This window comes from Pleurodeles waltl, chromosome 7 (genome assembly GCF_031143425.1).
Source record: "Pleurodeles waltl isolate 20211129_DDA chromosome 7, aPleWal1.hap1.20221129, whole genome shotgun sequence".
Classification (NCBI taxonomy): domain Eukaryota; kingdom Metazoa; phylum Chordata; class Amphibia; order Caudata; family Salamandridae; genus Pleurodeles; species Pleurodeles waltl.
The window spans coordinates 482945275-482970563 of record NC_090446.1 but is presented as its reverse complement, the minus strand read 5'-3'; the positions used below and the strand labels follow the sequence as shown (position 1 = coordinate 482970563).

At 44.4% G+C, this 25289-nt stretch overlaps 1 protein-coding gene across 3 annotated transcripts in view; it reads right to left on the bottom strand.

Annotated features, from left to right (window-relative positions):
• Positions 1–25289, bottom strand: part of INO80E (INO80 complex subunit E) — a 187913-nt gene that overhangs the window by 52944 nt on the left and 109680 nt on the right. For all 3 annotated transcript variants that reach the window (XM_069244124.1, XM_069244123.1, XM_069244125.1), the window contains exon 6: positions 557–671. In XM_069244124.1, coding sequence (XP_069100225.1) covers positions 557–671 — 115 coding nt within the window. The remainder of the gene's footprint in view (positions 1–556; positions 672–25289) is intronic.

Below are 25289 nucleotides of genomic sequence, written 5' to 3'. Positions count from 1 at the left end.
GCTGGGGCCTGGTTAGCAGGCCTCAGCACACTTTCAATTGTAAACATAGCATCAGCAAAGGCAAAAAGTCAGGGGGCAACCATGCCAAGGAGGCATTTCCTTACACTTCTACAAACAGTGGAGACTAAACTTGATAAATGAAAATTTGTTGTGTATAAAATAAATGGTAGGTTTTTGGTCACTGACAACCTTGCAGCTAATTTCCCCACTTGCAAATGCATAAAATATTACTTCTATCAATGGCAGTTGTGAGAGGGTGTCATGGAACGAGTAAGAACAGTACTTTTTGGAACGGGTGGAAGGTAAAAACCCAAATTCACTTTTGCACCAGATTTCCCTGGTCAGCATTTTACACATTTTTCAGAATACCTTTTCATTTGTCTTAAATGTAGAAGGAATACCCCTGAGAGATAACAGCTAGATTATTTTGTCTACCTTTTGTGAGATGGGCTCTAATGACCAGAGTGTATCAATATGGGATGTCACATCCCCCTCTCTAAGTATTCCACCTAAGGCAGTTATTCTTTTCATGTCCCTGACATACCACAATACTCACAGAGCTTAGGTAAGACGATGGTGCCCCGGCTGTCTGTAAGGGAAACCCCGCTGACATCTGTAACGACAGGCTAGAGGAAGGTGAGGCTGCACTTCCCAGCTGAGGGCTTCTCTTCCTGAGAAATATAGAGAAATAAACATATCAATAGCTAATTTTGCAGTTATGTTATGAAGCTGCACACCACAGTTTAGAGGTGACGTCTGTTCTGTTTTTTGTACTGTGAAGGGCATCAATGCAATTTGACTTTCTGCCACTTGCAGTCCAGCTTTGAACATTTCGTACCATTTAAAATTACTTCTTTAGTAAATTCATGATTAATGGTTTACCGGATGTTAAGCTAAGGCCAAAACTATTGTCCATATACGTCGCACAAGTAACACAATGGCATCAAGAAGTAACAGCATACTCTTCCTGCACAAAGGGTAGGTAGGATTATTTGGCTGGAGTCAGGTGCGTGATAGTAATACGGATGACAGAAAAGGATATCAGCAAGCTAAGCTTGCAGGTCAGGGATTTGTGACTTTTAAACTGGGTACAAGAACTACTCCTAAAAGGGCCATTTTGATACCAAAAATCTTACTTCTATGACCCAAGCACCAGGAAGTGTCTACACATTTCGTCAGCCATTTATCATGAGAATTCTAGAGTTCTGCAGGATAATCAAACTACATGGACCAAGCACGTAAAATGATCCAGAAACTTGTTTATCTCACTCCCGTTTCTACAAGACATACTTTTCAATGATTATAGCTTAAATTCTCATACAATAATAAAAGAACAAAAAACACTGGTGAGATTTTCAGGCAGCTATGCCATTTTTCTTGAGACTTTAAAGATAAGTTAACAATAAAGCAATGATCTTGTTTTTTTTGTTAGAGTTAGGAAAATAGGCATGTATGTTTTTTGCCAAAGGCAGAAATAATTGGTAGCTTCTGTGACTAGCTTGTACTATACTAATTCCTTAAAACAACATAATTAAACTTAAGTAACAATCTTCCCCCACACTACCAAAGCTGCAAATATGACTGCTGTCCTCTTCTCTTTTCTTGTAGGTGAGGAACATTTGACACTGCCAATGTGATCTCATTAAAGGTGTGAACACAGTACCCATCTTGTAGACTTAAGTATGAGATAAGAACAAAAGCACCAACTTTTTAATGTCATTTTGTTCTGTTAGGTTGATACTGGGAATGAGTCAGACCTCTTGATTCTTACATCATGGTGGGAATGAGGCAGCTACCTAATTCCTATTTTTAAGTTTAGTGTGGTTTTCCTTTTAATTCCTAACCCTGCTTTTAAAAGGAATTAAAACAAATAAAACAAGTATGCAGCTGATCCTAAACCAGTCAAAAGTTAACAGTCACCTACCTCTTGGTATCCACAATACAATGCACTGGCAGGTCGGACGAGTTAATTCTGACAGTCAGTTTGAGAAATAATTATGATAGCTTTCTTTCAAAATGTAAACTACAGCTTCCACACAAAGATGACGGGTGTTGGCCAATGAATTGAATAAAGATACCCAGAAAGAAGAACTTAAATTCTAGAAACGTACTTTTCCTTCTGTCTCATGGACTTGTGGCTACTAAAAACAACATCAAACAATTTTCCAAGGAAGCCAGTGCGGAAAGCCAGAATTAGAGTAAAAGTACACCCATATTTAGTGTTGATCAAAGGCATATTGTGAAGTAAAGTATGACATGTGGGCATTAGCTGAGTTGCAACAGATAAGTTTTGTCTGGCAAACGCCTAGATAGAATTCAACGTGGCCCACTGCATGCCAAATATGATTAAGATGCACCATGAAAAATAGATTTTTATTAATTCTCACAGTGACATTTGCCTTTTGCAGATGCTCTCAGGAGAGCAAGAGATAACTAAGGTCTGTCTCTGGCCTTTGTAAAGACGACAAGCTTGAGAATAAAGTTGGATTTCAAGTGCCACAGCAGTGAGGTGGTCAGGATCAGAGGGCGTGAGCAAAATTATTTCAAACAGAACTGTTGCCGCATGATCACAGCTGCATACAGTATTCACAATCCAACTACAGTGCAGTTTGGTACACTGACAGGGGAAGGAAAGAGGGAAAAAATGGAGGCTGTCAGGCATCTAGCAGTTTCTTTTAAATGGATGGTAATCAGAATTCTCAGGAGGATTTAGAAGTGAACTATAGTATCAAAGGGCACAGACAGGAAGTTTTAGGTCCAATATGGATGCAAAACCTTTATGTTGGGAGAGGGTGATTCCTTTCTGCATATAATCTTAACACAGACTTTATAAACATTGTATCATTCGGCACCTTAAGAAGAGGTGAGGGTTTTGAACTAGGTGTGTTCTCTGATTTAGGGGTGGTCTTGTAAAACAAATTTGTGAAAACCTACAGTCAAATTTAAAGTAAGCGCTAATTGTGTACCATACTTCCCATAATGCAAAGAGGTGAAAGACACATAAAAGTAGAGCGCAGAACGTAAGGTGTAGGGAAGAAAAAGAGAAGGGTGAAGACTGAATAGGAGGAAGAAAAACAATTGCTATTCCTAGATTTGTATTTAAATTTCAGTAAGGTTTTCATTTAATATTCGCTGGGCAGTTTTCATAGCATGCTATAAGTCAGGGTTCCATATTTATGGCATGAGTGACACTGAAAGTTACTTTTTCCTGACTATACAATAACTGTTTTTTTATATTTAGTTGCTTTTGCTGCTGCATTGATTTATTGAGTAAGGTGGTGAGCATGAGGGACTATTTTAGAAATGTTAGATTTGTCTAGGTGGTATATATTTTGAATAGCATTTCAATCCATGTTTTGGATCATGTCTCTAAGATGGTGACAGAACATGTGAGAAAGAAGAGTAAAGGAGTAAACAAAAAAGTGGATAAGGATATGAGGAGGACAATGTGCAATAAAGGTACGTCGACAACTGGAAGTCATCATTTGTCTGTTGATGTTCTTGAAGGAGATTTGCTAGACTATACACCTATCTTAAGGAGAGAGATATGCTAGAAGAGAGATGACAGCTAGATAAGGATAAGTCATAGTGGCTTGACAAGTTGCAGACAGCCCCTGTGTTTATTCCACAATTTTCTTTACTATGCAGTTTCAGTTAAGATATCTTTTCGATGTGTTGTCTGCACCTTTGGTAAATTGGATCCAACCCCATTAAGAGTGTACAGAGAAGCATTTACATTTTTCAACATGATTAAAATGGATTTAGTTACCAGGGTGACTTGAAGATCAAGTAGTGCAGGTCATCTCTGCCTAAAACAGGAGTCAGCATTTATGTTTTTTTAAAGGCCCCAACAATGAATAATAGAAGGTCTGGAAGATTTTTCTGATGTGTATAACTCATCTCCTGCCAGAATATTTTGATGTGGCTGCAGTCAAGAAACACGTGCCTAATATCTCTGGATTACTCCAAGCACTTCCAACAATTGTTTGTTAGGCCTAGTTTATATAGTTTAAAAAAGTTTAAAATGTTAAATGCTTAGTCCAGATCTACATTGAGAGTGTGCAGGGTCAATCTTAATGGTAGTAAGATATGGCAAAACATGATTCCTTAGAACGGAGGATGAGGATGGTTGTGATCATTGTGAAAAGTATTCCTCCCATCATTTCTTTTTGGTCAGTGCCCCCAATTGAGAAGTTTCAGTGCCAGTTTGGGGAAATAAGGTGTGTGTAGTGACCCAATTTCTGAGAGGCTGACATTTGGCTTTAGAAATCTGTTTATGTTGTCCATATTGTACCTGCTTTTGATGGCCTAGAAAGAGATTTTGGACTCTTTGCGACAGATCTTTTATTATTGTGGCCCCTTTTGAATACCAGTCACCACAGTATATAGTTCTCCCCAAGAGTTTGATCTGGTGATTACACCATATATCAATGGCCATGCTGATCGACTCATTTTATATGTTAGAGAGTTATTAACTTTTTGAAGGCCATAGACTGTGCAGTTGTTGATTATGCTTGTAGTGTACTGTTTTGGCATGTTTCATTGTGAAGGCAGTTGATAACTGAAGGGGGAGTATCAAGCCTTGCTCAATCAGAGGCCATGGGAAGTGGGAGGATTGGCAGGAGTCAATGGTTATTTTCCACAAACCGCTTTACTTCCTGTCTTACAAGGAAGGCTGGATTGATATTTGTGGAAATGGGATCGGTAGAGGCCCCTTAAGGGTGTTGGGGAATCTCAAGTTAGCTAAGGAGATTATCACTCTCTTGAATTGCAAAATTAATCCAAAATGTTTTTACCAGGTTTCTTTGAGCAGTCCTCTGAGAATCAAACTGGAAGCATTCTTATCAGGAAATTAACTAATGGGGCTAACATTACTGTTACACTTTCCCTCCTCCAACGGCAGGTAATGAATTAAGTGGACCATGACTGCATTAACTGTTTGATTGAACTCACTGGTGTTACATCTGAACCAAATGACTAGACACTTAATTCTAGCCTCATCTTAGACGTCTTACATTTTTTAGTGGGAGGATATTCCTTTCTTCTTGTCGAGTGAATATCCCAAAAAGCATATTCAAATATTGTGTCTAATCTTGCAGGTATGGCTTTCCCCATTTCTTCTTTGAATATGAGAACGTCCTTGGCATATGCTCCCGTTTTAAATATTATTGATTTGAATGAGATTGCATCTCTATATAAATATTTGTATTTTCTCTGAAATTAAAAGTGGTTCTGTAGCGAGAAGGGGCAGGAGGGAGAATACAAAGCATCCCTGTATTGTCCCTTGGGTTAGTTAGAATCTTTTGGAAGAGACTTTGTTAAATACAGATTCTGGCTTAGGGATTATTATATAGTGCGAGGATCATGAACAGACAAATCCTCCCCTAGAGTTATAATCTATGTCATGACCGAAGGCGAGGATGAGACTTTTCTTTCTTCACTTTATTTAGAACAGCAGTGTTTTTTCCCAGCAAACATCGGGGAAAAAAGTAAACAGCAACGAAGGACTTGCATCTGCATCCAATCAGCAGCGATCCAGCGTATGAACAGCCCGACTCCACGTCTTCCCTTCCTCTTTCTTCACTGCTCCTGCAGCAAGATAAGTATAGTTTACTGTTTCCTCCGGATGACATGCTCGATCCGACGACCTGGTTTACCCATGGTCAGCGGAGTGGCTGTCAGCACCCTAAGTAGCTGCCTATGTTGCGGGGCGTCTTTGCAAACCACTAGATAAGGGGGCCCTGAATCGCCTCAAAGCGGAATGCCCTCGTCCCTTCCTCCAGGAGAAGGTAGCTCTCACCCCAGAGATTGATACTAATATGGCAACATTCCTGGGAAAATTCATCAAAGATCCCAAGAAGTGGATCGACAGGTCCTGGCAGGACTGCCAGGACAAACTCTTGGACGTTGTTGGCCCGCTCACTAAGATCCTGGATATGGAATGACGTGAGAGCTTAGGGATACCTCATATCCCCGGAAGTTCTGTCAGGATGGGCGCCAAGGGCAATCCAGCTAGGCAATGCCAACTGCGCATTTTCTACGGAAAGACACAGGTCACTTCTGATCAAGGTAGACCCCAAATTGGGGGAATTGGCAACTTTGGAGGCAGGCCCAGTTGCCCAAGGCGGCCTCTTCGGGGAGCCGTTCATCCGGGAGCTCAGCAAATTGTTTTCCACCTTCACGTTCTTGGATAAGGCCCAGACCTCCACCAGAAAAGTCTTCTCCTCCCGGGTTTTTGCCTTGCCCAATCGAGGAAGGGGGCACTCGATTGGCCGTCCACCTCAGAATGCCTCCAGAGGAAGAGGACAATGGAAAGACTTGTCCCGCTTTGGGTCCTTCTACCCGACCCATCGATACCTCAGACACCGGGGGCCTAGAGGCACCAGCAAAGGCACTTTCAACACCTTCAGTACCCAACAAGGTGAGTGTTTCTCACCCTATAGGGTGTGCTTCGAGGAGGGCAGATTGGCGCTATTCTCTCACAATTGGGGAGATCTCACCTCAGATGCCTGGGTTCTGCAGACGGTCGTGGGGTTTCACATAGAGTTTTGCGATTCCCCTATGCAGGTAACAAGACCCCGGCCACTGACTTTCTCACGTCACAGATGCTTCTTATAGACACCGAAATCTTCGAGCTGCTGGAGAAATAGCCTATTCCTCCAACCGTCCCCATCCCTCAGGCTTTGTCAGCAACCTCTTTTTGGTGGAGAAAAGAGACGGGGTCATCGCCCTGTGATCAATCGGAGAGAATTCAACAAATGGACGGTATTTTGACACTTCAAAATGGAGGGCATCCACCTTCTGCAAGATCTCCTCCAGGTAAACAACTGGCTAGTACTTGTCGACCTAAAGGACGCTTATCTGACAGTACCCATCTTTCCTCCTCATCGTTGTTTCCTCCAGTTCCAATGGAGGGGGCAGACGTTCAAGTTTACTGCTCTCCTGTTCAGTCTCTCTTCCGCATCTTGGTGTATCACCAAGCTCCTACGCCCTGTGGTAGAGTTTCTCCGATCCAGAGGCATCAGGCTCATAATTTATCTGGACGATATTCTCCTGATGGACCAATGTCCCCACGTCTCTCTCTCCATCTTCAATTTTTCATTCATCTTCTGGAATCTCTAGGCTTCGTCATCAACAAGGCGAAGTCAATTCTAATTCCAACCCAATCCCTCCAATTCTTGGGCTTCCTGGTAGATTCTGTCAGAGCCACCCTCAGCCTCCCATCTTGCAAACTATCCAAAATACGACACAAACTCAGACGGATCATGGTCAAGGGAACAATTTCCCTTCGCAATCTGCCTCATATTGTGGGCCTCCTCTCATCTTCCATCCAAGCGATCTTTCCGGGCCCCCTCCACTATCGGGCCCTTCAAAGGTTGAAGATCTCCCACTTACAGAAAGGTCTCACTTGTTCTCAAATGGTTCCTCTCTCGGACGAGGCCAAGGAAGAAATCCAATGGTGAATTACCCACATGGAAGCATGGAACGGCTGCACCATCTTCGGTTCACAACAGGATCTGGTCATCGAATCAGACGCCAGTGCTTCGTGCTGGGGAGCGCGTTGTGGGGAATATACCACAGGCAGATTGTGGTCTTCCGAAGAACGCTCCCTCCAATCAATCACTTGGAGCTCCTGGCGGGCTCTTTTTGCAGTGCGTTGCTGGACGAGAGACAAACCTCAATGCCGTGTCTTGTTAAAAATGGACAATGTGGTGGTGAAGCGTTATATCAACCACCTGGTGGGTAACCGCTTGAAGGCTCTTTCCGATCTAGAGAAATCCTTCTGGGACTATTTTCTGGACCATCAAATCTCAGTGGTGGCAGAGCATCTGCAAGCAACCTCCAATCAGGTGGCAGACTCGCATTCCCATCATTAGCACAACGCAAGCTTATGGAAACTTCACACATCAGTTTTTCAAGCAATCGAGGATAGATGGGGGGGTTCCTTTTTCGATAGACCTTTTTGCTTCCTGTCTGGCTCACCAACTCAACAGGTACTGCAGTTGCAGACCGGATCCCGGGACGATTGGCATGGATGCATTCCTCCAGGATTGGTCCCGGGAACAGGGATATGCGTTTACCCCCTCCGCGATGATAATGAGGGTATCATCCCAGCTCAGGAGGCAGAAAGCCGATCTGGAAATCTGAAGCATGGTTTCCGGTTCTGATGGACCTTTCTTGGGATTTTCCAATCCATCTACCCCCTCTCCCAGATCTTCTGCTCGGTCCTTCGGGTCTTCCTCACCACCTCTTAGAGAGGGGGGGCTCAATCTGATGGCATGGAGGATTACCAGGAATGTTGGAACATCCCAGGAATTTTGCAAGAGGCTGCTGTTCCCCTCGTCAGAGCCTGGTCAGAGAGTACTAACAAGGTACAACTCTGTATGGAAACGCTGATTGGGTTGGTGCCTTTAACGGCACTTAGATCCAATGGGGGCAGGCGTTGTCCATATAATAAATATTTTAGCGTCCCTCGCTTCAAAAGGGATGGCATATAGATCGATTAATACCTTCCACTCTGCCATTCCCGCGGGTCACTGTCCGATTGAAGGATCTCCCGCAGGACAACACCCCATGGTTTGCAACCTTTTAAGAGGCATTAGACTGTCCCTAACTCCCTAACCTCGGTATTCTTCTCTTTGGGACGGTTATAAGGTTTTTCTATGCCTTCTATACTGTCGTAGGGTCTCAGACGTCAGAGCCTTGGACTTAATAGGTAGAGTGATTACCCCGGAGGGTGTCACGTTTCACATTCACAGACGTACAAAATCTAATTCTCGTGCAATTTCTTGTCCAAAATTCCCACAGATTCCTAAACTGTGCGTAGTCAGAGCGATTAAGGCCTACGAAGTGATGACTAATGACCTCAGACCACACAGAGAAGATCAACTTCTCATCGCTTTAACAAAACCCCATAAAGCGGTTTCATCTCCTACAATCGCCAGATGGGTTAAATGGGCTATGAGTGAAGCAAGAATAGACAGCTCTATTTTTGAAGCCCATTCTGCGAGAGGCGCAATGGTATCTAAGGCTTGGGCCTTGGGGGCTCGCTTGGAGGATATCCTTAGGGCAGCCGACTGGTCCTCCGATTCCACATTCAAAACCTTCTATTTTATACCTATCCAAACAGTGGCCTAGCTAGAGGTTGAAAAGCTTTAAACTAGCCTAATCCTTGCTTCCGGTCCTGACATAGAATGAACAATTTCCTAGCTATTGTAACGGAAAGTTTCAATTCTATTAAGGACACGGAGGAGAGGATTAGCTCCCCCCCTCTTTTCTTAAAACAAGGATCCCCCCTAGTATCAGGTGGGTAATCTGACATATATTTTCTATTTCCAGACCAGATGATAAACTGGAAGCATTTGTTGTCCTCTATAACTGCATTTTTCTTTGGTGCGGATTCATCAGCCTATGTTATTTTTCCAAAGCTTTGCACTATGAACTGATTTTACAACAATACATGCCATATGCGATCATGCTTCTCCCGTTGTGGGCACTTACCTTAAAGGGATTTCAAATTTGGCAGCATGACTTATCAATAATAGACACATAGAACTCTTCTTACACTGCCATCCTTTACTTTGGGCTGTGTTTACCTAATTATGTAGCCTACAGGCACCTCTGGGAAAGGACTTCATTTGTATACAGCCTTGAAAAAGTCCAGGGGACGAAACTTGTGTCGGCTGCTGCATTGTAGGAATGTTGTTATACTTGCCTATACTTCTCTGAAGAATAATTAAAATCACTGCATTGATGAAGTGTACTTTTATGACTATTGGACTATCTTTATACTATTATCAGTACTTCAGATTGCAAAATCCTGGATATGTCAGAAGAAGCAAAAACAGTCAGGGTCCCTGATGTCCCCAAAAGGCTTTTCTGGTTGGGCGCAGAGGGCAGTCATTTTCTTAGACAACGTGAACTGTGTGTTGTAGGGGGAACAACGCCGTTCACTGCTGATTAAAGTTGACCCCAAATAGGGTGACTTAGCGACTTTGTAGGCAGGCCCCTCGGCTCAGGGCAGACTGTTTGGAGATCCTTTTATTAAGGACCTGGCAGATTCAATGCCGCCTTTAATTCACTAGACAAAGCACAAACTTCCATTAAGAAGATCTTTGTAAATAAGGTTTTTGGTAGAATGGATGTGGCAGGGGACACTCATTCAGCCGCATTCTGTTCAACTCTCCCCAATGAAGCCGGGGCTCCCGCCGAGGGCAGTGGCAGGGGCCAGCAAAGTATGGCAATTTCTATCCATCCAGGAACTTCCAGCGTGGTTGTGGTGTCAAAGGAGGTGGTCAAGGTACCCAAGGATCTACCCAAGGTGAGGACTCTCCTTTCTAAGCAACTAAGTGGGAGAGTGGTTCATTCGGTTTCTGGACAACTGGAGGGTGCTGTTGGCTAATGTTTGGGTCCTTGAAACGATACAAGGGTTCCAAACAGAGTTTATGGGGACCCCAAATCAAATGTCCAGACCTCATCATCGCATTTTTTCCAGAGAAGATTCTGCTCTCATAGATCAAGAAATCCCAGATTTGCTGTGCAAAGGGGGGATTGTTCCTACAATGTTACAACCCCCACGGGTTCCTGAGCAATCTGTTTTTGGTAGAAAATGGCATGGGGTCATCACCCAGTGATAAACCTCAAGGAGTTCAACAAGTGGATAGTGTACCACCACTTCAAGATGGAAGGTATCAGAAATGGGGTCTCTAGTTGACAGTCGTTTGCACCCTGTCCAAGTAAGGTCCCTCACTCTAGTATGGGAGAGATAGGCTTTGCAATTGTGAAAATGAAATTTGGCAGCATTTCGCATCAGGACATGTACCATTCACGGTAGACCTGTTTGCCTCTCGAATGAACAGTAAGGTGGCCAAATTTTTCAGATGGAGGCCAGACCCGCAAGCAGCAGCAAATGATGTGTTCCTTCAGGACTGGAGTCTGGAGAAAGGGAATGCCTTCCCTCCATTCATCCATTCATCATGCTCCTGCGGCTGGCAGCGCAGGTCAGGAGGAAACAGGCGGACTTGGTGGTGATGACTCCATTCTGGAGGTTTCAAGTTTGGTTTTCAGTGATGATGGAACTTTCTTGGGATTTTCTAACCCTTCTGCCCTGCAGATTTAAGCTCCTCCAGAACAATCTCAGGAATCCTCACCACATGATCCTAGACGGCTCTCTCCGCCTCATGGTGCAAAATATTACACAGGTCTATGGTGAGCCCGGGGACTTTAGGTGGAAGCTGAGCGCCTTCAACCCAGAACGTGAGCCGAAGGAACAACCAAGAGATATTGCTCCGATTGAGGAAGATGGTTATGTTGATGTGTTTAAAGGGTTGAAGATCCGGGGGAATCAGATGTCGCCCATGGTGTGATTTTTTTGTCATATTTGGTGTCAAAGGGCTGGCTTACCGGTCGTTAAACGCTTTCCAGTCCACCATTTCGGTGGGAAAAATCCCAGTTGATGGCTCTCCAGTAGGGGACTGCCCTTTAATCAGGAAACTGACGAGGGGCATCATGTTGTCAGTTCCTCTGGCCCCCAGAAATTCTATATTTTGGGATGTCAATTAGGTTCTTAAGTTTTCTCTTTCATGACTACAGAATTAGTATCTTTCTAGAAAACAAAAATCAGGTAAGTTGGCCATATTGTTACGTCTGATATCATGTGAACGAGTTCTGGATGTACGAGCCCCAGCTATTACAGCTACAGTATTCACCCCGCAGGGGGTGACTTTTCATATCTTGAGAAGAACTAAATGTAATGTCAAAGCTGTGTCATATCTAGTGTTTCATGAAGCACCTAAATTATGTGTGGTTAAATGCATCAAGGCATATGCAGCCATCACTGAGAAAATCGACCCAGCAAGGGAATGCCAGCTCCTCCTTTCATTGCGTAAACCATACAAGGCTGTGTCTCCCCCTACTATAGCTTGGTGGGTGAAAGTGTCATGCAAGAAGTGGGCACAGACACATGTTTTTGAGGCACACCGGTCAAAAGGTGCCATGGCTTCTAAGGTCCTTTCCTTTGGGTCTAGGCTGGAAGATATTTTGCATGTAGTACATTGGTCGTCTGAATCCATGTTCAAGACATTTTATTTCAAGCCTGTACTTAACATAGCCATGCTGGTAATCAATAAGCTTTGAGCTAGCATAATCCTTACCTCCGGTACTGACATAGAATACAACATTTCCTAGCTTTAAGCAACAGAAAGTTTCAATTCTATTAAGGACACGGTGGTGAGGATTATCCCTACCCAAATCAGGGGGTTTGATCCCCCAGAAGATGCGGCAATGGAGGATATGCTCTGGAGATTCGTTTGCTGTAAGTGTAGTGAATCCTGGTTTGTTTTAATGGGATACAGGAGTTAGCTTAGCCTTCGGCTTGCAGACTCGTGCCCCCGTCACCTAGTGACTTTTACCCTAATTAGCTTGCTCTGTTTTAGCGCATTTAATTAAATCTTTTAAGATGTCTGTCTTGTTCTTAGTTAGGCTCATGTTTTAGTTTGCGTTATCAGTGCCACTGCGCTAAGGCGTCAATATCAAAAGACAAAGATAAACAAACTGTAGATGTTCACATTAGGTACTTTCCCTCTTCACGCTTTCGAGAGAATTGTTTATATAAATTACCGTCCCAAGAATGTCTTGTTATCTGTTGTTTGGGAACAGACCTACATCAGGGGTCCAAGCAGATCTGCATAAATACTCCTCATTTAAACAGATAGTCAGAGGGATTCCGACCAAATGCCATCACTGCTATCAATGCTGCACGTCACCTTGACGCTGACCCAGTCTTCGTGTCCCTACGGCGTCTGATATAGAGACCTCATTCCAAGCTAATGAGGTTTTGGGAGGGGGGGGGGGGCTCTTCCTATGCACATGACATAGGCAGATTAGGTTTAACACACCTAGCTCTCTTTTAGGTTAGAGGTTAGGCTCATTATGCTAGGGTATTAGGACATATCCCATACTTTTTGTCATTACATGTTATTTAAAGATGGTCAGGGTCTTTGTATTAATGACTCTTACCGTTACCATTCTATTTCTTGCACTGTTCAGTATCCGAATCATTGCAGCCCATGCAACTTATTGCAGACTGCAATTTTGCTAAATAAAACCTATTGAAACTTTACTGCATCTCCTTCATTGCCCGTTTTTGATTGAGACATGTTGTTTATGTGAGAAATGGGTAATCTTCGTTTAACCACGACACTCCCTGAGATGTCACATTCGAGTCCACGAGTAAAAGCTGCCACAAATCACCTATTACTGTTTGGGTTTTTGGTGAGGTGCTGCTTGTGAGCCAAGAGGGTTGGGACAACAGTTGCGACTTGTTGTAGGACTCGCATAGTCGCCTATAAAAATAAGTACTGTCATCCTTAAACCAGCAGTCTTGCCTAGAGCAAGAGTCAAACTATGACATGGCACCACCAATGATGGTGTTTAGGCACTAATTTACGAATAAACTGACTACCACTGTCTCACATACAACAGGTACCCTAAGTACCATTATATGGAGACATCCGTGGTCTTGGGGAAGACCCTCCTCAGCTGAAAAGGGAGCACCTAATTAGGCTGTAGGTTGTTCGAGCTCGAACTCCTAAAAGGACTTTGCTCCCCATCTGATTTTCCATCTCTTATACCTCTTACACATACCTCTTACAATATGGCTAATGCCATAGACATTCCTGAGAATGCTAGATAAGCACTAACTCTACACCCAGTAGCGCATGGTTTAAGAGAAGAGGGCCGGGATGTTACATTCATAGTGAAAGGTAGTGAAGCTTACCAAAAAGAAACGTTTGATTCCTGGGTTCACTTTCCTAAGGAAGACAACACTACATTCCCATTCCACACATAAATAATAGAAATGTACCAATAGGGTACCAAGCATACCAGCATCATGAAATACCTCTCACTATCAGGAGCATCAGAACTGGTTTGAAGGCGCCCTACCACATATAATACAACCCATAAGATTAGGTCCCTTAGGTAATGAAGGACCAAAGTGGGCCTATGTTTGCCACATACACACCTCACTCAGGTATACAAAACATGCAGGCAGCAGACCTGCGAAACCTATATCATGAACTAGTAGCACTCTACAGACGACTTGTTAAGTTTGTAATGTGAACTTGAACCCTACACCTGCGCGTCCAGCACCACCAGCACCTGCTGGTCAATTGGCTGCTGGGATTAATCCACAAACAGTACATGCTATCATGGGTAAAGTACCCACAGAACGAGTGAAGACACTGTTCTGGATAGCTGTTTCCCTATATGGGACCACAGGAGAAACAGATAATTCTCACAATGTCCTTGCCCTTTAGGATGGTTCCCTTGGTGGATGACTAGGCCACATGGGATACAGTCGGTGTTGCAATTTATACTACCACACATGGTACTCAAACACTTGCCAATTTATCGGAAGTGTTAAAACAAATACAGAATAAGCACTAGGCTGCACCAGCCCTGGATCTGGGGATGAAATTAAGGCGTAACGTCGACGCGGTCTCCTCAATGATACTCAGTAATATTAAAGGGGAAGTGGTAGCACTTGCTCTATGCCAGCGCCTCTGAGAGATTCCACATTTGGACCGGGAGAAAGAGCTACAGAAATGTATTTCCGACACCTATACTAGTATAGGACGGGATAGTTTGGAAGTCAAGCCGAAGAAGCTCCAATTACAGAGTACCACCCCTAAGGAAGGTACTAAACAAGCACAGGATGGTTCTACGAAGTGCTGGGATGAGCAAAAACAATTTAAAGATAGACGGAACCAGAGAGCTGATTCTCCATATCTGGAGAACTCCGAAAGGAGATATACTCTCAGAAATAGAGAAAATATAAAAGCTCCTGTGAGTGGAGTGATGAAGGATGGAGTTTTCCACCCTCACAATACATACACTCAGACCCTAGGGGACGGCACAGCTCAGCTGGCTGAACTCAAAGCCCTAATTCTAGCGCCAGAACACACAGAGTCAGGATTGCTGACTTTAATTGTCTGCGACTCATGCTACTGCCTCTAGTCCTACAATGATTACCTCAATCACTGGAAGCTGAACGAGATTAGAGAACACCATAAAACACAAAATATTGTGGTGGAAGGTGGCTGATCTCAAGGATAAGCTACTGTGTATCCATGCAGTACATACATTGGGCCACCAACGTGTAGGAGTACACGTTATCTGCAATACTATGGCTGATAAAGCGGCAAAATTTGCAGTAGCTACGGCTTCTGTGGCTGCAGTGGCTCGTTCCCAGACAAGACTGGATAATGAAGTTCTGGCTGCCGTGAAAGCTTCAGCTGAAGGCAAGTCCCTTCTAAGAGCATACCCTACAAAATACACTTACCACATCAGTGCACAGAATGCTGCCTACACAAAAAATCCTGGAGTTGGAGATCAAGCAATCCCCAGCGAAGACCAGAGATTAGATCTAATAAAAGCAGCGCATGAGGGTGTCCCTTCTGCACATGCTGTTATCTCAGCCACAGTAACACTCTTACAGAAACGCTTCTGGTGGATAGGTCTATACAAACAAACAAAACAATACGTCCTTTGTTGTGACATCTGCCAGCAAAAAAAGGGCTCTAATATCAAATGCCCACTGCAGACATCCCTCTTAGTGTCAATGAAGCCACTACAATGTGTGTACCTGGACCACTGCGGTCCACTCCAACCTGATGGTGCATATAAATACATCTTAGTCGCTGTAGATTCTAGTTCTAGATTCCTGTGGGTATGGCCTCAGCAGTCGGCTGATGCTTGAACTGTTATAAAAGACTTGCTGATCTTTAGATTGGTACATATGCGGTTGCAGCATTCCATTCAGACCAAGGCCCTGCATTTGCCTCTAAGGCATTCAGGGACACGATGGAGAAGATGGGTGTTGAACTCCATTACTCCTCACCATACCATCCCAAGGGAAATTCGGTTGTGGAGAGGCGGTTCCCTGATCTAAAGCAGTCCTTAACAGCTAGAGTATTAGGTTCTGGCCGCAGCTGGCTTCATCACCTTTATGGGGTCCAGAGAGCACTGAATAATCTGCCAAGGCGGAACTTTGGGGGAGGGGCGCACTCCCTATGAGGTTCTCTTTGGGATACCTATGTATCTCCCAGATCTTGATGGTCCTGGTTTGGTGGCAGCAGACACACCTTTTGACATAAATGAACGTCTCACTGTTTTACAGGAGCTTCAGCAATTTTGTGATGATAAACCATCCGCCATTGCTAACACCTTAGGAATAAGGGATTTAACAACAACTTCCACTGGCTGGATTCCTAAAATCAGGGATCTGGATTGTGAGAAGATCGCTGTGAAGAAGGAATTTGGCCCACTCTACAGAGCATCGGTCCCAGTCATGGGAATACAAGGTACCAAAACTGTCATCCTACCACCGCTGCCTGGTTCCAAGGGAAACAGATTCATTTCCATTGATGATATCAAAGTTCACCATGTGGCCGAGCCTCACAGTAGACTCAGAGATCTCTTGGATAGTTCCCGGTCTCCTCTCACTACGCAAAAGGTTATACCTATTCAAAGTAGAAATAACAACACTACTTCGGACTACACAGTAAAGTCCAACGATGTTACAAATACCTCCTCGACTACGGAGAGGGTGGAAAATGAGCTTTTGCTTATTCTAGTTACCACTTCAACAACATCACCAGTCCAAGATTTGACTGTTTTCTACACGAACACTACGCAGACTGATCACAGTCTACTGTGAGACTCCACGCGAAGTGGACTCATCCACCAGTGATGCACCTGCTCCTGTGTTATTTCATCGACATTGATGACTTTTCTTCAGACTCATCGACTCCAGTAATTGAAAATGTTTCAAAGACACGTAAGCTGTACCTATGGCTTAAAAATAACTATTTAATTCACCCATGGAACTATTTATGGTTCTACTTGACATTTTTTGCATTGTTTCTACGGATTGGTTTTGTGACTGTTTTCTTTTTACTTATAAATGACCATTACCTTCCTAAACGTTCCTCAGTTGAGCTTGTGGATGAAGACTTAACTCCATATCATTCCTCACGTAAGGTCTGAAGAGACATGTCCCTTGTGAACATTTCAGCTGTACCAATTTCGGAGGGGACTGTGCGAGACAACGTTCCATTTGATATATACGGGCCTACTGAGGTCATTCAAATTCCATATGTCTTAAAAATTTCTATGACTGACGTAATTACACGTGGTGCTGTAGCTGATGATTGGGATGTCCAAACAGTTAATTATATGTTAACTGAAATGAATCACTAGTCAGTGTTTGAAAGTGATGATGTATATAGACATACAATGAACTATGGGGAAATGTTCTGTTACATTAACTGGGGACATTACTACCTGCACCGTGCCACTAGACACAGACCAGTACTTAACTACACACTGTGGGAACACTGTTCGACACCACCTGTGGGGAGACCAAAACTTTACAGATATTTGTACTTATTTTAATGGGCATGACACAAAACATCCAGAGTCATATAATTCCAAATTACCTCCTTCAAAAATTAGGAAAAGTTTTGCTAACTGATACAAAGCTGATTTATTCAGATTCCTTTGTTTTCTGTCTTGCAGTTGAAGGTTACGAATACCAGAGAAACACTGTTGATTTAAAGAGTGTATGGGGAACACAAGATTGGCAAACACAGCTTAGAGAAGTTTTATTTACAGCATGCCTGATTCCTGTGCAAAAGATCTTTTGAAGTGAAACCATTCAACAGACTGGGGCTAGCAAAAATAAAAGAAATGAACACGCCCAGTATCCCCACACCGGCGAAGTTTAATGATTGGCAATTCTTCCTGAATGTCACAGAGGAAGAGCTAGTTGCAAAGGTTCAGGCTGGTACCTATAATTCTTCACTTTCCAGTCCCGGCGGGTGGTTAATTTGGCCAATAGACACCAATGGATGTCAAGCATGTTTTTTTAATTCCTCAGGGGGTTTCAAGATTAGCCGGCTAGACCCTCGCTTTGTCTCGGGTCAACACACAGGTATAGTTACAGCATACAGTATGGGTAAACTGTGCCAACAATGGGTACAGTCCAACACGTTAGCAGCAGTTAAAGAACATCTTAACACACTTTCTAAAGATGTAGACTTGCAGGACTTTTTGCTAGGTCCAAGAAAGCCGTGCTCCAAAAGATTAATCTATGCTATGTATGACCAGATCTGGAAGCTTTCTCAGATAGAAGCTGCTACGCGTTTAAGGCAGATAGACGAGGAAAACTTAGAGAAGGCGTTAGCTGTTGTCGATAAAGGCATGAAGACTCTGTCCAACAGGACTTATTCCCTAACAAACATAGTGTTGTCTGTGTTTGATATCATTCAGACAGACATGTCTCATTTCTATTGTGGACAAAGCCAGCTGTGTTCCATCATGCAGTTAGGCTGGACGTTACAGAATTTGAAAAATGGCCGAATTCCATGGAAGTACATTAATGGTAGTGAATTGTTCACTGTTTTTAATTTATCCAGGGAACAACAGACAAAGGCTAAAAGGGGAGCGAGTTTCAACATGCTTCATATAGGGAAGTTAGAAAAGTTGCCTTTCACAGTTGCGGAAAGTCCTTCAACAGTATGGCTCCTACATGGCATCATTAATCTACCCATTTCCACTTTTCGAAATGCCTGAAACATCTTGCTGTGGGCAGGTGGGAGCGACTAGGCGACAGTTATATTAAAGAAGAGTGGGAGTTACCCTTTGAATACAAATGTCTGAATGGTAAAACAGAGGTCTTTCTCAGCGGAAGCAAATGCAAGACTACTGTTATTCATTCAATGATCTGCAAGCAGGTGTCCCTTCACGGCCTTTGCAATGCGGCATAGCAAATTTGGCCTGTTTTCTGAAAGGTACCTTTAATTCGATCAGCATTTCATGTACTTTCGAATGGAAGTTATGTGGTGCTGAGCAACCAAAGCTGTTGCGGTATGCGACCTGTGGACCAAGCACTGCTGATGTCCCCGTTGAGGGTTCATTCACTGTCGTACCCCTTGAGACTAATACTGATTCGCGAGGCCACTTATGAGCCACCCTTGATGAACGATCTGGCTCTTTTTGGCACTAGGGAGGATGCCACTCCTGCAGGAGGACCTGCACAACAGACTACTACGCACTACTGCTCTGTGGATCAGTCTGCCCATCCTGTGCTCGATCTAATATCTGACGATGTGGCCTCTTTCCTGAGGTTCTTTCCGCTCGATGGCTTTGACGGTGCTCTTCAAGATCATGACTATTGTTAGAAAGATTTGATGATAGGCTTATTATATCAATTTAAAAGTTTACATTTATTGCCCTTACTTTGGCCTGCTGTGCTTGTCATGATCGACATTATACCTCTTTGAACGTTTTTGTAGCTACTGATTTTTAACACGTTTTTAAATGTGATTTTTTATCTAGTTTTTATGCGCTTAGCTTTTAGTTCAGAGCACTTTTTAGCACTGGGTTCATTCACCTTCGGTGGCGTCAAGTTATGGCGTCATACTTGTTACGGCAATGGGGGGGGAAGTGGCGGGGTAGTGAATCCTAGTTTGTTTTAATGTGATACATGAGTTAGCATAGCCTTTGGCTTGCAGACTCGTGCCCCTGTCACCTAGTGACACATAGGTGCCTATGAAGAACAGTGGTGCTCCGGTTCCAGGCTGCTAACAGGTAATGACCTGCGTCCTCAGGGAGCAGACCAGGGGGTTTTGTAGAGCACTGGGGGGGGACGCAAACAGGCACACAAAACACCCTCAGCGGCACAGGGGCAGCCGGGTGCAGTGTGCTAAGTAGGCGTCGAGTTTGCTATTGAAAGCAATGGAGGGAGCAATGGAGGGACCTGGAGGTCACTTAAGCGATGCATGCTGGGCACAGGGGGGCTTTCTCAGGCCAGCCACCGACTGGGCTAGGAAGAGGGCCGTCTGCTGGTCACCCCTGCACTGGAAGGTGGTTCCTCTCGGTCCTGGGGGCTGCGGGTGCAGTGCTTGGTCCAGACGTTGGGTTCCTTGTTACCAGGCAGTCGAGGTCAGGGGAAGCCTCTGGATTCTCTCTGCAGGCGTCACTGTGGGGGTGCAGGGGGGTCGACTCAGGTTACTCACATCGTCATAGTCGCCTGGGAATCGTCTCTGCAGTGTTAGTTCTCTGGAGCTCGAGCCGGGGTTGTCGGGTGCAGAATGAGAAGTCTAACGCTTCCGGCGGGACGAAAGAGTTCTTTGGAAGTTGTTAAAAAGTTGCAAAGTTGTTGCTGTTTTTGAACAGTGCCACTGTTCCCGGAGTTTCTTGGTCCTTCAGGTTCAGGGCAGTCCTCTGAGTCCTCAGAGGTCGCTGGTCCCTGTCGGATGCGTCGCTGTGCATGTTCAGTGTAGCCATTATGGAGCTGTGGAGTTAGTTTTTGACGAACTCCCAGACCATATACTTAATATGGCCACAACTGTACTTACAATGTCTAAGAATAGACTTAGACACAGTAGGGGCATATTGCTTGTGCAGCTATGCCCTCACCTGTGGTATAGTGCACCCTGCCTTAGGGCTGTAAGGCCTACTAGAGGGACGATTTACCTATGCCACAGGAGGTATTTTGTGTGCATGGCATCCTGAGGGGAAATGCCATGTCGACTTTGCCTTTTTCTCCCCACCAACACACACAATCTGCAATGGCAGTGTGCATGTCTTAGGTGAGGGGTCCCTTAGGGTGGCACAACATATGCTGCAGCCCTTAGGGACTTACCCTGGTCACAGGGCCCTTGGTACCACTGGTACCTTTTACAAGGGACTTATCTGTGCGCCAGGGGTGTGCCAATTGTGGAAACAATGGTACTTTTTAGGTGAAAGAACACTGGTGCTGGGGCCTGGTTTGCAGGGTCCCAGCACACTTCTCAGTCAAGTCAGCATCAGTATCAGGCAAAAAGTGGGGGGTAACTGCAACAGGGAGCCATTTCCTTACACCCCCTCTCTGGTACTGAGACTGATAAGTGAGTTTTGTTTGGGAGGTGGATAGTTCTGAGGGCTGCTGTCTAAACCCTCCCCTAAACTGTGGTTTCCTAGAGGTTCCCCTGTATTGAGAGGTGTAAAGCGTGCCCATGGCTTTGGCCGTGTCCTTTTTCATTTTTTCTATTGCGGTGTCCACCTCCGGCCCGAATAGCTGGTGTTGATTGAACGGCATATTCAATACCGCCTGCTGTATCTCTGGTTTAAAACCAGAACTTCGCAGCCATGCCTGCCTTCTAATGGTGACTGCTGTAGTGACAGTCCGTGCCGCTGTATCAGCAGAGTCTAGTGCAGAGCGGATCTGGTTGTTTGAGATGGCCTGTCCCTCTTCCACCACTTGTTGGGCACGTTTTTGATATTCTTTCGGCAGATGTTGGATTATGTCCTGCATCTCGTCCCAATGTGCTCTGTCATAGAGGGCAAGGAGGGCTTGTGAGTTGGCAATACGCCACTGATTGGCCACTTGCTATGCCACTCTTTTCTATGCCGCGTCGAACTTACGGCTTTCCTTACCAGGGGGTGGCGCATCCCCTGATGACTGTGAATTTGCCCGTTTTCTTGCAGCCCCCACTACAACTGAGTCCGGAGGGAGCTGTTGTGTAATAAACACAGGGTCTGACGGTGGCGCTATATATTTTTTCTCGACCCTTGGCGTGATGGCTCTCCCTTTTACTGGTTCTTGGAAAACCTGTTGTGCATGTTTAAGCATGCCCAGTAACATTGGCAGGCTTTGGTACGACGCATGCGTAGATGCCAGAGTGTTAAATAGAAAGCCATCCTCCACTGGATCTGAGTGCATTGTTACATTGTGAAATGTTGCTGCTCTGGCCAGTACCTGCGTGTAGGACGTGCTATCCTCTGGAGGTGAAGGTTTTGTTGGATAACACTCTGGACTGTTGTCCGAAACTGGTGGGTCGTATAGATCCCAGGGGTCCGCATCGTCCTGTGTCATCGCGGTATGTGTGGGTGGCTGTGTCATTGGTGTACCCACTGGTGACAGCTGCGATGATTGAAGTGGGGACGTTTGTGGTGAGAAATGTGGGGGTGGTGACTTTTCTCTAACCACCTTGGCTTTTGGTTGCATTTCAGTCTCATGAAAGGCCAGTTTTCTTTTGAACTTGAGTGGAGGGATGGTTTGTATTTTCCCTGTGACCTTTTGGAGTTGTAGCCTTGGTTGACTTTGGTCAAGCTCTTCCAAATACAGTTCCTGCTCGAATCTGTGCCTTTCCTTGAGCTGTAGAGAAAGCCCCTGGCTCTTCCGTGTAGGAAGTCTTTTTCGGCTCTGAAGCCGTTTTTTTCGGTACCGAAACCCCGATGGAAACTACCGGTCTCGGTTCTGAGAGGCTTTTCCGAGGTTTACTTGACTCGACCAGTCGATGACGACTTTTTTCGGTTCCGGTTTCTCGACCAGAGTCGGAAGTCTTCGGCAATATTTTGGCCTTTTTCAGTGCTGATGTTATTTGGTCACCGCCTTTTCTTTGGGTCGAGCCATGGCCTTCCGGCAGTGGTGTTCCCGAGGCCTTTTGTTTTTTTTATTTGTCCTTGGGTGTGGGACGGGGCAGGGGTACTCACTTTTTGCGCCGCCCTCGATGGCTGATCCCCGTCAGAGTCCTCTGAGTCCGAACCCTGAATGGATATTTTCGTTTCTTCCTCGACGTCGAGGTGTTGTGTCGGCTTCAACGTCATCTGTAACCGTCTTGGGCGTCGATCTTTTAGGGTCTTCTTGGATCGCAATGCTTTGCAGGCCTCACAAGTATCCTCTCTATGTTCGGGTGATAAACACAGGTTACAGAACCAATGCTGGTCTGTATAAGGATACTTGGCGTGACACGTCGGACAGAAACGGAAGGGGGTCCGGTCCATGAGTCTTCGACGACGGGTGTGGTCGGGCCGACCAGGCCTTGGTTAAATTGCGGAAGCCCCGAAGGGCCGCCGAAGCGTTCTTGTTGTCAGTGCCGATGTATTGATACCAAACCAGTCCCGAACGCAAACAATACAGACAGATTTCGATGATTTTCTAAGGTTTCCCGATACGAATTACGGAGCGAAGAGGAACACGTCCGAACCTGATGGAGGAAAGAAAACAATCTTAGGTGGAGTCGACGCCCATGCGCAATGGAGTCGAAAGGGAGGAGTCACTCGGTCCTGTGACTCTAAAAGACTTTTTCGAAGAAAAACAACTTGTAACACTCCGAGCCCAACAGTAGATGGCAGGAACAGTGCACAGCATGTGTATCTGCAGCTACACATGCCATTGAATATATATATATATGTGTGTGTGTGTGTGTGTCTGTGTGTATATATATGGAAAATGTCACTTACCCAGTGTACATCTGTTCGTGGCATGAGATGCTGCAGATTCACATGCTGTGCATTATCCTGCCATCTAGTGTTGGGCTCGGAGTGTTACAAATTGTTTTTCTTCGAAGAAGTCTTTTCGAGTCACGAGACCGAGGGACTCCTCCCTTTCGCCTCAATTGCGCATGGGCGTCGACTCCATCTTAGATTGTTTTCCCCGCAGAGGGTGAGGTAGGAGTTGTGTATATAGTAAAGGTGCCCATGCAATGGAGTATGTATGTACATAATGTGTATAAAAATAGTATATATTTACAAATTTTCAAATGTACAAGTTTCATCAACTTATAACGGCTACAGGCTCCCGGGAGGGCGCATGTGAATCTGCAGCGTCTCATGCCACGAACAGTTGTACACTGGGTAAGTGACATTTTCCGTTCAATGGCATGTGTAGCTGCAGATACACATGCTGTGCATAGACTATTAAGCAGTTATCTCCCCAAAAGCGGTGGCTTAGCCTGTAGGAGTTGAAGTTGTCTGAAATAATGTTCGTAATACAGCCTGTCCTACTGTGGCTTGTTGAGTTGTTAACACATCTACACAGTAATGTTTTGTGAATGTATGAGGCGTAGACCATGTGGCTGCCTGACAGATTTCTGTCATAGGTATATTTCCTAGAAAGGCCATTGTGGCGCCTTTCTTCCTAGTGGAATGCGCATTTCGCGTAATAGGTTGATCTCTTTTTGCTTTAATATAGCAGGTCTGAATACATTTCACTATCTATCTGGCAATGCCTTGTTTGAATATTGGATTTCCTGCATGAGGTTTTTGGAAGGCTACAAACAACTGTTTTGTTTTGCGAAATTGTTTTGTTCTATCAATGTAATACATTAGTGCTCTTTTAATGTCTTATGTATGTAAGGCTCTTTCAGCTACTGAGTCTGGTTGTGGAAAAAAGACTGGGAGTTCCACTGTTTGGTTTAGGTGGAATGGTGATATAACTTTTGGTAAGAATTTGGGATTTGTACGGAGAACCATTTTATGTTTATGTATTTGTATAAAGGGTTCTTGTATAGTAAATGCTTGTATTTCACGTACTCTTCTAAGAGATGTGATAGCTATTAGGAAGGCTACTTTCCAGGTTAAGTACTTTATCTCACAGGAGTGCATGGGTTCAAATGGTGGACCCATGAGTCGTGTCAATACAATATTGAGGTTCCACGAGGGGACTGGTGGTGTTCTCGGGGGTATGATTCTTTTTAAACCCTCCATAAATGCTTTGATGACTGGGATTCTAAAAAGTGATGTTGAATGTGTAATCTGCAGATAGGCAGATATTGCTGTGAGATGTATTTTGATAGAAGAAAATGCTAGTTTAGATTTTTGTAAGTGTAATAAATAGCTTACAATGTTTTTTGCGGAAGCATGTAGTGGTTGAATTTGATTATTATAGCAGTAATAAACAAATCTTTACCATTTGTTTGTGTAACAATGTCTTGTAGTAGGTTTTCTAGCTTGCTTAATGACCTCCATACTTTCTTGTGTAAGGTCTAAATGTCCAAATTCTAAGACTTCAGGAGCCAGATTGCTAGATTGAGCGATGCTGGATTCGGGTGTCTGATCTGCTGTTTGTGTTGAGTTAACAGATCTGGTCTGTTTGGTAGTTTGATATGAGGTATTACTGACAGGTCCAGTAGTGTTGTGTACCACGGTTGGCGAGCCCAGGTTGTTGCTATTAGTATTAGTTTGAGTTTGTTTTGACTCAATTTGTTTACCAGATAAGGAAGGAGTGGGAGAGGGGGAAAAGCGTAAGCAAATATCCCTGACCAACTCATCCATAACGCATTGCCCTTGGACTGAGGGTGTGGATACCTGGACGCGAAGTTCCGGCAATTTGTGTTTTCTTTTGTTGCGAATAGGTAGATTTCTGGTGTTGCCCAGCGTAGAAAGTAATTTTGTAGTACCTGGGGATGAATCTCCCATTCGTGTGTTTGTTGGTGATCTCGACTGAGATTGTCGGCCAA